The sequence below is a fragment of the Pezoporus flaviventris genome, unplaced genomic scaffold (genome assembly GCF_033815535.1).
Source record: "Pezoporus flaviventris isolate CSIRO_AGI_PZ_B2104156 unplaced genomic scaffold, CSIRO_AGI_Pfla_v1 ptg000001l, whole genome shotgun sequence".
NCBI lineage: Eukaryota > Metazoa > Chordata > Aves > Psittaciformes > Psittacidae > Pezoporus > Pezoporus flaviventris.
In genome coordinates this window covers 62,828,357-62,842,108 of record NW_026892549.1, presented here as the reverse complement: position 1 = coordinate 62,842,108, position 13,752 = coordinate 62,828,357, and the positions used below count along the sequence as shown (strand labels likewise).

The window sequence follows — 13,752 nt, the reverse complement described above, 5'->3', positions numbered from 1 at the left end:
AACGAAAATCTGCATATTTATTTAAATGGTCCTGGTGCCTTTCTGTCTGATTTCACAGCCTTACTGTAGCAGAGCACATCTTGTTTTATTCTCAACTGAAAGGGAGATCCAGGGATGAAGCTGAACAAGAGTTGGAAACAATGCTAGAAGATGTGGGCCTCACCCATAAAAGGAATGAAGAGGCTCAGAATTTGTCAGGTGCCCATAGGATTGTTCTAAGATGTTTTTTTCTGCTGCCTTTTCTTTATGTTTGGGCAATTATAGTTCAAATTATGTGTTTGAAGCCATATTCTGACACATCACTGTGCAGTGGGGAGGTCTTTACTCTTAAGAGTAAATGGGACTGTACAAATAGTAAAGCTGGCACAACCTCTCCCTAAATCTACCACAAATTCAAATATGTAACAAATTAAAATATACTTAAAGCTGGGGAGGGGTTTAATAAGTATATAAAAAAGGAAAATCTGCCAATGTAAGAAAAAACCCAAAATTCAATGTTCTATTATTTAAAGGCAAATGAAATAGTATACTATCATGCAGCTCCACAGTTTGGATGAGTACTCTATACTGCTGTATTATTTAATAGAAGTAGTTACTTTAATTCTAAATGTACACATGCAGGTAGTGTGTTTGAACTCATCTCACTTTGAGATTCAAAAGCTGATTTGAATAAACAGCCAGGTGTGCTTATACTAATTTATCCTTGATTGTAACTGTGAAAGTTGGCTTGATTCACATAAAAACATGAAAATCTTGTCTCTTCCTGCTTTTGCTTCTGGCAAGAAGCAGAAAATGCAATTTGTAGATTAAAAAGTTACATTTAATAAAGATAACAGAATTTTGAACAAGCTGTGCTGAACTTCAGAGGAAAAACATCACTATTGACTTAACTGCAGATAATTGCCCAAGGATGGGTTTTGTTTTACTTGTATCAGTCCCCCCAGTGAAAAGCAGTGTTATTACACCCCTGCCACTCATGTAACTCATCTCAGACTCCTGGACGTGTCTGTTCTCTGGTAGGTGGAATGCAAAGGAAACTGTCTGTTGCCATTGCATTTGTGGGTGAAGCTAAAGTGGTAGTCTTGGATGAGCCCACATCTGGAGTTGATCCATATTCCAGGCGATCTATCTGGGATCTCCTGCTGAAGTATCGCTCAGGTAACAGCTCTGAGAGTGGAAATTGTTTCTGTGTGGGTTTTTTGTTTTTTTTTAAACCTGTCATAGATGCAACATGTGGCTGCTGGTTAAACTCGTGACTAGTGGGATATGAATACAGGCAAACAAGGTTCTGTGAACAGATACCTATGATGCAGCAGAGCTAGGACTTGGCTCTGGTGCAGAGAAAACCCTGCATTAACTGCCAAAAAACTAAGCACAGTTTTGAGTTCAAGAGAGAGTCCATTCCTTGAACATTCCTCCTTATTCTTTGTAGGCAGAACCATCATCCTCTCAACCCATCACATGGATGAGGCAGACATCCTTGGAGACAGAGTAGCGATCATATCCCAAGGGAAACTCTTCTGCTCAGGTTCTCCTGTGTTCCTAAAGAACTGCTTTGGGTCTGGCTTCTATCTCACTCTTGTTCGCAAGATGAAAAACACCAAAATTGGAAGGGCTTCAGTAAGTATGTGGCTCCCTCCCTGCACATGGAATGTGAAAAATGCTTGCACATAGTCATGCACTGCACCAGGGTGGAAAGCAGTTAAGTGCTGCTGGAGGTTGTGTGCAAAACTGACTTCCAAATGAAGAAAGCAATGCAAAAATAAATATAAATATATTATAAATATATAAATATACAGCCAGCCAGCCAGGTGAAAATAATAGGTGGATAGAAAGGCCTTCATGGTCTGTAGTTCACTCTCATCAGTTGTCTAAACTTTTACCACTCAAGTTGTCTTTGCCCTTTTAGCAGCCTGGTCTAGTGGAAGGTGTGCCTGCCTGTGGCAGGGGGTTGGAACTAGATGATCTTTAATGTTCCTTCCAACCCAAACCATTCCATGATTATATGATCAGGTCTTTCTAATGCTTGCTTTTTCAGTACATTGGTTGTAAACATGATGTAGTCTAGTAACTAGCTCAGACACCAGAAGAGTCTATGTTTATTCGTAGTTGAACCAGCCCCTTGCACAGCTTGAAATAGGAATCTGGGTTGTTTCTCTTGTTAGTAGTGCTTCTGGTCTTAGTAACAACATGATTTGTATGCTCATGGTCACTACTGATCACATTTCCCCAGGTTTTTTTGCATGCAATTTAGAAGTTACAGATATGCTTTGCGCAAGTGGATTTTTTTTCTGCACTGCTGAATGCAGTCCTCAGATGACTTTCAGTATAATATGCTCAAGGTGCTCCAGACATGTCCAATTTTTCACTGACTCCAGCTTTCAAAGGCTGACAGCCTTTACTTGCAGCCTGTTTTGCATGTATCTGAAGCACTTTCGTCTTTGTATCTGTTGCTTGTCCATGCTAGTCACTTTGCAGCTGTGGATCTCAGTGCTCCTGCTCCTGCTCCAGCTGTGCACACAGGGACAAAGAAGGAGCTCCAGAGCAGGAACTGGATGGTAAGAAGTGGGATGGTTTGGCATTCCAACACATAGTTCTGTCTCCTGTTATGCTACGATCTCATTTTACATATCAATGCTTCAGATGCCCACTTCTTCAGTGCTTGTGTCTAACATCTGTATTGCATTGTAACATGAATTTGATAAGGTTTCTTTGTGGCTTTGCTTACTATTGCCCCTTTTTGATGTATATATGGTCTCAGGTACAGATGATGAACTGGAAGTTTGTGTGCTTTAGAAGTATAGGCTGAGTTTTGAACTACTCTACACCAAAATGTGTCAATTTTTCATGAAAACTGAAGCATATCTAGAGTGAAGGGAACTGACTTTCTTAGAAAAAAGTTGTTTCAACTTTTCTACATGAGAGAAGAACTTAAGTAGATATTGTTGAAGATTTTGTTGTGCTTTCTTAACAGACCTGAAATAGTTTTCTGCAACGTAGTTCCAGAGCATAATTAGCAACACAGTGCAGCCTAGTACAGAATTAACTGAGATATCTGAGTTATGCAATAGAGCAGTCCCTGTTTATATAGTGCAAACAACAGCTTTTTAGCATGGTTAAATACTCATTCTTTCAACACTGTTTTTAATTTTCACAGGAGACCTGAATGAGCTCGCAGAAGTCATTCATCATCATGTCCCAGAAGCAAAATTAATTGAAAGCATTGGTCAGGAACTAGTTTACCTTCTGCCCAGTAAACACTTTAAACAGCGATCTTATGCCAGTCTCTTTAGAGAGCTGGAGGAAACATTGGATGACCTGGGACTCAGCAGTTTTGGAGTTTCAGACACACCACTTGAAGAGGTAACAGACCTCTGATACCTGCTGATCTTACCAGCAGTCCCCAAAATGTTTTCTGAGACAGTTCCCATTCTTAAACATGTATAATATCCCCTTCAAAACCTGCTCATATATTCTGTGGCACACTCAGGAAGTCTAGGTGTAGAGAAAGGATCCAAGCATCACTTCATGCTAGCCTCATGGAGCATGACTCATTAGCCTGAAATCTGTCTTTGTATCTTAGCTTGTTCCTGTCTTTTATTTTCTGAGATATCTCGTAAGAGATCTCTGGTTGTGTAATAAGCAGCAGTCCTGAAAAGCTATCTGATTTTGTTTCTTTTACACTAAATGATGATGTATAAACTCCAGAAGTCAGGTTATTGTACCTGTTCCATTCCTAACCAGGAGATGTATTTGTCTATGGCAGGTTTTCCTAAAGGTCACAGCAGAAGCTGACCCTGGAATGCAGAAAGAAGGTAAAGATCCATGAATCAGTTCTTGATAAACTTTTCCTGGGACTGCAAGTAAAGAGGAACCTCAGAACCTTCAGTCTTTGTATAGTCTTCTTGCCAAAACAAATTTGGTCAGCAAATATCCTTTTTTAGGGCATGACATGATATCTGAGAAATAAGATGAAGTCATCAGAAAGACCTTTATTTAGATTGGATGAGATTCTGAGCTGTGTAAGTAAATGGAGTGTCAAGGCCCCACATGTCAGTGGTTTTAGTAGTTTTATAAAATGTACTTGACCATTAGTCCATAAGCTGACCATTAGTCCAGAAACTACATCCATGATTAACTTGTTCATCCTGCTGAGTAAGAAGAGTGTTAACCTGTGTGATGCCACTAGATACAGCCACAGTGCAACAGTTGTAATTAAAGCAATCTGGTGATGTGATATGTACAGTTTGTAAAATATGGAGCTCACTGAAATGTCTGTGCTCTCTTCATATATGAAAGATAAAGTGTGGTCTCTGCCCCTTTTCATCTTAACCTAGGAGACACTCAAGAAAATGGTTCTACTCTCGGTAAAACTTCTACTGAGAACAAACCAGCTGAACAAACCACACTGAAAACTAATGCCACTTCTCAAATGCCGGTAGGCACAGCAGGAGATCAAAATGAAGGCAAAGGGTCCCAACAGTATAAAGGTTTTCAGCTTGTACTTCAGCAGATCAAAGCACTGCTCATCAAACGGTTCCACCACACATCCCGCAGCTGTAAGGACTTCCTAGCCCAGGTACTGGCTGACTTTTGCTGTTCTTGACTCTCTCACAACGTTCTAAATGCTGTCTTTCCCAGCATTGTATCTCTGCAAAGCAACAGAGGTATTTATTGCAAATGGGTAACAATGTCCCTAACTGTTCTGATTCCAACTGTTCCGCCTCTTATTCTGTTTCTTTCTGCCTAGAGTCTATCACCCACACCAAGTTCATGATTCAATCACTACTAGCCTGGCATTTTATTTTTAACATAATACAGTTCTGTGGCAAACAGAATCTGGACTGAAAGCATTGAAAATTAAATTTTTGGTGTTCAGGAGATAAACCAGATCTGATCTGTGTGCTCACGCTGTCCCTCCTTTGTTTACATATATTATGAGGTCTGTATAGTGTCGCTCTACAATATATATCTAATAACCTAGTGTGATGTTTTCATGTTCCCTGCAGATTGTTCTCCCTGCTAGTTTTGTGTTGCTGTCTTTAATACTTACAGTCATTATTCCTCCATTTGGAGAATATCCTGCCTTAACCTTACACCCTTGGATCTATGGACAGCAGTTTACTTTCTTCAGGTAAGAAAAATCATAGAGTAAAAGTACTGCCATGTATACATCCTTTCCTCCCTAGCTTTTAGGATTATGGGGCCCTGTCTTAGTGGGCTTTTCTCACTCTACGTGGTATAAAAAGGATTTAAAATAGCATGAAAGTGGTGCAGGTGGAGAAAGCAGCTGTGAGTTTGTCAGACTAAGAGTGCTTCAAATATCTTGCTATCTTTAGTACTCTCCTCTTCCTACCTGAATTCATTACCTCAGCACTTACAGTTACTTATCCTGCCTAATCGTAGATCCAGGACAGTAAGAAATCTAACTTTCTGATATGCCAGTGAACTACTCCTGTATTCATAATCTTAGGGAACAATGAAATTCAAGCCTATCTGCTGACCTGTGGTAGGTTTATTTATAGTCAGGACAGTATTTGGGCAAAGTTATGGAAACAAGATGAAAGCAGAGACTCTTGAGCTTTTTTAGTGCTGCTGCTTAGCAGTTTCTCCCCATACAGTATTCTTTGGCTGGATAGTCCTAGACTAGATCCCAACTAGCAGAAAGCAGCAAAACTGAAGGCAATAATTCTGAAGCATTTTGCTTGAGTTTCCTACTGAAAATTCACATGAAACTTTAATTAAAGTTATACATTGTAGTTTGTGGAACAGCATTTGATAGTCATACTTCTGTAACACTTGGTACCAGCGATATTCTGTAGCCTGGTGTTATTTTGTTGCTTGCAGACATTTTACTATTAGCAGCATTGTCTCTTTGGCCTCAGCAAATGGAAATGCAGAATGTTTCTCATCTTCTGATTACTGACTGTGACAGGGCTGAGAGGGTAGAAATTCAAGCCTTTTTGGAGACTGTTGCTATCAGTCAATGTCAGAAGTCATGCTTTAATATTAGAAGCAAAGGGGTTTGCATAAATAAGGCAACTGAATCAGCAGCATTTGGAAGGGGGGAGTTGGTTCTGCCATATGGGTGTCCTTCACCAGTTGCTATGCGTATTCCAGTACAATAGTCTGCAAAACATTTCTATAGAGAAAGTCCTATGTTCTTCCTTTAGCAATGAGCGTCCTGGCAGTGAGCAGATGGTCTCCCTCACTGATGCTTTCTTGAATAAACCAGGATTTGGAAATCGCTGCATGAAGAATCAGCCTCTTCTGTAAGTTCCTGGCTAATCTCTCTGAAGCAAGGTTCTAACAGGGTATTACTACAGGGTCTTGAGTAGTGAAACAAGAATAAATTGGCTTGGCTTTGCACTCCAGCCAATGCTTCAGATACACTGTTGGCCATAATATCTAGTATTAGGTCAAAATTAACAAACAGCAAGACGACAGTGCCACTGGATTATGAATTATTCCCAGTGCTCAATATGGCTAGCTGGAAACCAGCTCATGTAGCCTTACGTTGAGAATTAAGCAACCTTAAAATTCAGGTCAGTAGGTCAGACCCAAATCTTCACAGCTTCCGTGGCACTTTCCACACATGAGTCCCCATTGGGGTGTCTGGAAGCAGTTGCTTCAGCAATTCTGTGACCTCTCATGAACAATTTCCCTGTGCAGCTTAAAGAATGTTCCTCCACACAGGAACTACCCATGCAGCAATATGCCAACTGCTTGGAACACACCTGCTGTTCATCCCAACCTGAGCAGCCTCCTGCTGAGCCACAAGTGGAGCCCTGAGAATCCATCACCTTCCTGCAAGTGCAGCACTCACAAGAAACTCACTATGATGCCAGAATGCCCTGCAGGAGCAGGAGGCCTACCCCCACCACAGGTTGGGTCCTTGTGCCATAAATCTCTGTAGAAAACTTTCATGGCAAGTGCTGGGAAAGGGATAAGTATGGAAGTACCTTGCCATGCCACTAGACATGGAAGGAATGGAGTATGTTTTCTTAATGGAGCAAGAATTGCTAGAATTTGGAATTCAGTTTCAGAGGTATTGGAAAAGCTTGCACATTTCAATGAAATTGGTCACTATTTTCATCTCAATTGCAGCCTTTTCATATAGAAGAAAATCACAAAAAAATAACAATTTATCAAATAATTTAAAAAAATACGCTTTTTTGTTTCAAAGAAAATTCTCTTTAGAAGTCTGCCTTTCTGTAGAGGGAGAAAGAAGAGAGGAAGGAAAGAAAATTGTCATGGTTTTCAAAAAAATGGAATGGGGTCATCACTTTAAACATGGAGAAATTAATATTGAGTCAACCCCAAGTAACAGTTTTCCTGCATGCCTCAGTTCTAGTTCTAGAAAGTTAGTTCTAAGCTAGCAAAACAAATGTTTGTATGCATATGCATGAAGAGGAGTGATTTAAAAGCCGCTGGTGCTGTATGGAGAAGAGATGAGAGGTACATTCCTACCTGCTCCAATCAATGAATGATCTTAGTAGTGCCCTTTATAAAATGTGTTTGCTTTTTTTGAAGAGCAAAGGAAAATGACAGCCTGTTAGTGTTTACATTCTCTAGCTTTTTTTCTAACAAGTTAAAGACAGCAGAACTGCAGGCAGTGCCAGAGGAACAGTTCACTCATTTAATGTCTCAGCTTTAATACTCCTCTTTGCCAGGCTGCACACATTAGCCAAATGATTAAAATAATTTTAGTTTTAATATTGATGTCACAAGTTCCTGAATCCAAATCTCTTAAGAAATACTGACCTGGCTTGCTTTGTTTTCTCTACCACTATTCACAAAACAACAAAGCAACTTGGTTTAAATATCTGTAGAATTCCTATCTATGAAGCAAAAAAAATAAGTTAATAAAGAGGTTCTATTCTGACATTATTCACAGCATCACAAGTTATTTCTGATTTCCAATAATCCATGTCCAATCAACAGCCAAAGTTGAATTTTGCTAAGTGCATGCTAGTGGATTTAGGAAGGAAATTTAATTTAAAGCTTCTGATTCAAGTAGGATACAACACTAATTTTTTGCTTGTTTATGAGGATTCTACTCATCTGAGGGAAATGTGTTGGTTATAATATTATCCTGACAATTTTGTATAACTTGTCAGGAAAAAACAGTTCACATTTGAGTCTCCAGGGAAGCAACAGTTTGTAAGTAATTGTGAAAGATGCCTGAGCATAGACAGCTCATTCAATGAAGGAATTGTGAGGATGCTACCAGTCTTCCTATGTCTTGTTGAGAATAAGATAAGGAGCTGTAATTTATCTTCTGTATCCTCCAGTACTGCTTCTCTGTGGACAAATGGAGGAACTTCTGGAAAGTTCATTAGACTTTTGAGGTCATTACTAGGTCATTTCAGGTTGCAGACCTGCCTTTTGAAACTGCCCAAGAACCTTTCACAGTATATTCCACCTTGGGATAAACTCAATGAGTCTGAGGTCTTGCATTTCACAGTGACCCTGTATTTGCAAAAGCCTCACAAAGGTATCGTTTTCATTTGGCATCATTTTCAGTGCAAAAAAAAGAGAGAGTACTCTTCATTCGAAGTTTCTAACATGGCAGTGAAGGTCAAGTTTTCATGTTAATTTTTACTTCAACTTGTTAAATCATAGAAAACCACTTTATCTTCACTGGGACCTCAGTCTGTTTGAAAAGCTTCCTTCTTTCACAGTGAAGAAAAAGCCTTGAGCAACCTTGGTCTTTGTTGCAAATAACTTGGGCCAGGTTTCAGAGTAAAGTGCAGCTCGTTTGTGTCAGCCCTCACGACCTTCTGTGATTTCATGATTTCTTCTGGAATCTTAGGAAAATAAAGATATTTGGGCTAGAAGGTGAATGACCCACTCCATTCCACTGATACTATGAACCTGAGCAATTCCTCTGAACCAAAGCTGCTTTTGCTCTTTTCCTGACAAACGCTTAATAGCTTTAGAGACAGTGAAGTTTCCTGTAATTGATGAGGTTTTCTTTTCAGAGAGTGCAGCACAGCACAGAAATCCTTCAAGATCTCACCCACAGAAATATTTCTGATTTTCTGGTGAAAACATACCCCACTTTGATAAAAGGGAGGTAGGGGTGAATCTTCCTTTGTTTTTCACATGTGGTATTTCGTACCTGGCCATGAAATTCTCATTTAATAGTAACATAGGCACCTGATTTACCACAGCGTAGTGTAGACTCGAGTGTCATGTCCATATTCCTAATGTAAGAACAGAGATGCTCATTTTAGGGGAGTTAAATTGTTTTAGTTATACCTATTTTTGTAATCAGGTACTCTTTTATAGGCAGACCTAAGTTCTGATGTTGATGGAATGCTCTGTTAATGGTAACTGTGTCAGTGGTGAGAAAACTGGTGCCTCTGCACAGCGTGAAGTGTTGCCTTGCAGAGATACTGATTTGTGTCCCTGAAGAACTTTAGCTGCACCAGCATGACCATCCGCTTGAGTGAATTAGCACTCTCTTCCCAAAAGTGCTTAAGAGCCAAAAGATAATGTTAGATCCATCTATCCTACTGATAGCTGCTCACTTGCCTGAGTGGCATGCATGGTAATTGACTGTGTGGTGTCCATGGCCTATTATTTCTGATTCAGGCCATGCTACCTTTTCAATTCCCAGCAAAGTTCTTGAAATTCCTGTTATACTAGCTATGTGTTGGCTGCCTTTGATTCCTCTTAGCATATGTCATAATTGCCTTAGATTCATCTTTTTAAATTAATTCATTATGGATTTAGGATAGAACCAGTATCTGTCACTTCCAAAATCTTTCTTATCTCTGTATAAGCTGGAGATGAAACATGCCAGAAAACAAAACCAGACCACTAGAAGGAATACCAAAAGTCCAGACAACCCCACAGCTCAAAGTTATCAGCAATCACTTAAAAAGAAAGCAAATAAAAGAAATAAAAAAAAAAGGGGGATGGGGGGGTAAGGGGAAGAGGAAAGGCTGTTTAGGGGAAACCATTTCCATTTAAGCCTGACAATACCATTGACTGGTTCTGTGCATTAAGAGTTGAGATTCTCTTTGTCTGTTTCAGCTTGAAGAGCAAATACTGGGTCAATGAGCAAAGGTAAGAAACCAATTCACAGATTATGGGGGTAAGTAAAGCAACAATGAATTTCTGTTTAACCTGGAGCCTCACAATGTTTCTTTAAATGGACAAGGGGAATTGCAGCAGATAGTATAGAACAAAGGTGGCTTCAGTGGGAAATAGGTTGGGGTGTGCAAAAGTTTTATAAAGACCCTTTGCATTTAGGTTACATTTGTTTGGACTACACCCTCAAGGATAAAGACCAGAGGCACACAATGGAACAATCACAGTTTTATTACCCCAGCAGTCAGATTAATGGGATCTGAGTGATGGAAAGTTAGAATACAACACTGCATACACTGTGACAGAGCAGCAGGAAAATGTGAACCCTTAAAAGAAAGAAAAAGACCAGGGTGAGATGAAACCTGGGCACCAGACTATCAGAAGTAACAACCACAACTCCTCATCCCTGCTCTGAACACGTACAGTGGTTAGAAAACAGATTACACTAGTGATCCACACTTACATAGAGACGTCAGACAACCACAGTGTGATGTCTCACTGTATAGATACTAAGCTTAGAAAGATGACTGATTAGCCTGAAGAGCATACTTAGTTTTTCAGCAGCAGGAGTTCACTTCAAAGGTAGCAGCTGGGTGACTGGCTTCCAGCAAAAAATATCTGTTTGTTCATGTGCAAACATTACTTTATATGGGATAGATTATGGTTCATCTCATGCAGTAGTATTTATTATTATGGAGTGTTGACTGGCACCAGCATAGGTGATTACCTGCTCCTCTCAGGGCAACTGCAATTTTAAGTGAGGTCCATGCTGTCCTTAGTCCTCCTTGCTGGCTAAACACTTACATGTCAATTATCTTGATTTAAAGATTTTGCACTGTATAAATAACTGTTTGCTCCGAATCTTCTATCTAAATCAGGATGTTGGCATGAACACCTCAGGAACTGATAGAATGTCTATTATTTGTAAGCCCTAAAAAGGCCTAATACAAGTTGCTAGAAAAAGAGTGAAGGTTGCTATACATGAATTATAGGATGTATAGAAAACAAACATTAAGTGAGTTTTTAGTATTTCCATCAAAGTACAGAATTTTGGGTATGTGGTACAAGTGACTGATGATACTGTTCTCTTTGTTAGATATGGAGGAATTTCTATAGGAGGAAAGCTCCCAGTCCTTCATGTTTCTGGAGATCAAGTTGTCAATTTTTTAAGTGATCTTGGCCGAATGATGAATATCACAGGAGTAAGCAAGATTTCCTTTGGTTTTATTGTCCCCTTACTAAAGAATTGTTATGAAGCTGAAGATATGCAGCACCAGATTTCACCCAGACAGCTGAGCTTGAACCATTTCTTTTTCATTTTAGGGACAAAGTTCACTGGCTGCTGCTAAAGAAATGACTAATTTCCTTAAATACATGGAAACTGAAGATAATATTAAGGTATTTTACTGCAAGTAGTCTGCTAGCTCCCATTCTTTCCTGACATAGACTTCAAATAGTGAGAATATTACTAGTCACATTCTCAGATGCAACCACAGATGAAATACTATTATGAAGATGGGATATGTTGTTAGTGCACAGTTATTTGTAATCTGAGATAGTTTAACCATGTTCTTAGTACTTCTTAGTACTTTCCCAGATCCTGCTGAGTAGGACACATTCTGATAAATTTTAAAATATAGCTCTGTAAAATCCCTTAACAGTGATTGTCAACTCTTAAAAGCATAGTATGTGAGCTCCTCCTGCTGGACTGTGCCTGGGAGCTATGCATTCCTGGTCCCGGATTCCTCCCTGTTACAGTGCCCACCAAAGTAGATAAAAGGCAGCCAAGTTTTTTCCTGCAGCTCAGGGTTATTAATGAAGGCTTCTTAAATGAATCTCTGCTTTCTGACTCTTTTAGGTGTGGTTTAACAATAAAGGCTGGCATGCCATGGTTAGCTTCCTTAATGTAGCCAGTAATGCAATCCTTAGAGCTAACCTGCATACTGGCCAAGCCCCTGAAGAATTTGGGATCACTGCTGTAAACCATCCTCTGAACCTCACGAAAGAGCAACTCTCTGAAGTCACTGTGTAAGTCTGCCTGTGCTCTGGTGCTGGCTCTTACCCCTCCCTCTCCTAGCAGCTTGCTGCCTCTAATGTACACATACTCTGTGGGGAAATAGTTTAATTGACAGAACCTGGAGGCCTTTCCCTGGAGTTTTATTCTAATCAAGATTTACTTATACACTCTATTCTTTTCTGGATCATTATAGTCCTATAAGAGTTCATTCCCATCCTGTGTAGGAGCTATGACCATTGGTTGTACGTGATTGCACATATATGTTGATTCCCAAGCATGAAGATTCTGAAGTCTTTGTTCATGCACCAAAGCCAGTAGATCTACTTGTGAAATAACAGAGAGATCATAATCAAAAAAGCAGTCAGAAATTGTCCTTAACTTGGCTACAGGTAGTCAGTAGTCAACAACCTCTGTCTTGGTGCCAAGGACAGCACATAGGTAGATTTTCAGTGGCATGTAGTAGGGCTGGTGTATTCCAGAATCTACAAGCCATTGATTCCTTGGAAAAGACACCTGTAAGAAGACATGGCTTCCCACTCACGTTTCCTGTTAAGTTCAGAATTCAGTGAAACTGAAAACTCCTGCCTTAGCACAGAGGTAAGATCTGTGCTTCATCTCACTGTCTGCAACTTGCCTCTCTGAGCCCCTCTTTTCCGAGCTCCCAGGCCTTTGACTATTGTGCCTTAATGTCTAGTCTGACACATACCATACAGGGAAGGCTCTCAAACTGAGATATGTATAGGAGTTGAACTGTTCCCAGAGAATGAAAGCAAATGAAAAATCACAGAGTAGTGCCACCATCATCCACATTTGTTAGCTACAGTCCCCAGCATAGCTTGGGAAAATACCATCATCCTTAGCAAAATACCATACTAGCTATAGTCTCCAGCACAACTTGGGAAAATAGAGCAGCACATTTTGAAATTGGAGAAGTCTTCTACTCACAAAATAGCCGTGCTACTTCTAGATCTTCACATTCACATTCCTTCCAGATTCCCCAATTGCTAATACAGTGTTGTGTTGTATCCATTCCCTTGCTCACAGTCCCTTCTTGTGCTGTTTTAGGCTGACCACTTCAGTGGATGCTGTTGTTGCCATCTGTGTGATTTTTGCCATGTCCTTTATACCAGCCAGTTTTGTTTTGTATCTGATTCAAGAACGTGTAACACAAGCCAAGCATCTACAGTTTGTCAGTGGTGTGAGCCCTGCAGTCTACTGGCTAACCAACTTCATGTGGGATATAGTGAGTAACTGCTGGTCTGATTTCATAGTCTGAAATTACTCCTGGGTTTTCATGAACTGGGAACTAACTGGTGAATTGAGTGAAGGTGATTCCGAGCATTGTAAAGCAGGATAAGGATTTATTTCTACAGATGTAGAAATTAAGTCAGGTGCACAACTCATTATTCAACAAATGGAGCTTCAACTGTTGTAATCTTAGGGTTTCCAATCTTTAAACGTACAATAAATTACAGCTCCCCAGAGCAGTGGAAAGCCCAGTTGCCTCATTCCTGCCATCTAGAAGGACCATAACATGTTTCAAGATGTTCAAGAAATCTAGGTGAGGGAGATTTGCAGACTGCTGGAACAGTAGCTGAAGCCCAGACAAAATACGCTAGGGTGTCTAAAATGAC

General features: G+C 40.0%; 1 protein-coding gene across 1 annotated transcript in view; it reads left to right on the top strand.

Annotated features, from left to right (window-relative positions):
- The window catches only part of ABCA4 (ATP binding cassette subfamily A member 4), a 79,049-nt gene that overhangs the window by 51,925 nt on the left and 13,372 nt on the right, over nt 1-13,752 (top strand). Inside the window, exons 21-36 of the mRNA XM_061462063.1 lie at nt 59-198; nt 1,021-1,158; nt 1,433-1,620; nt 2,468-2,558; nt 3,158-3,363; nt 3,767-3,815; nt 4,338-4,579; nt 5,010-5,134; nt 6,174-6,272; nt 6,697-6,886; nt 8,985-9,079; nt 10,045-10,077; nt 11,198-11,303; nt 11,425-11,499; nt 11,960-12,129; nt 13,184-13,361. Of these exons, the coding sequence (XP_061318047.1) occupies nt 59-198; nt 1,021-1,158; nt 1,433-1,620; nt 2,468-2,558; nt 3,158-3,363; nt 3,767-3,815; nt 4,338-4,579; nt 5,010-5,134; nt 6,174-6,272; nt 6,697-6,886; nt 8,985-9,079; nt 10,045-10,077; nt 11,198-11,303; nt 11,425-11,499; nt 11,960-12,129; nt 13,184-13,361 (2,125 nt within the window). The remainder of the gene's footprint in view (nt 1-58; nt 199-1,020; nt 1,159-1,432; nt 1,621-2,467; nt 2,559-3,157; nt 3,364-3,766; nt 3,816-4,337; nt 4,580-5,009; nt 5,135-6,173; nt 6,273-6,696; nt 6,887-8,984; nt 9,080-10,044; nt 10,078-11,197; nt 11,304-11,424; nt 11,500-11,959; nt 12,130-13,183; nt 13,362-13,752) is intronic.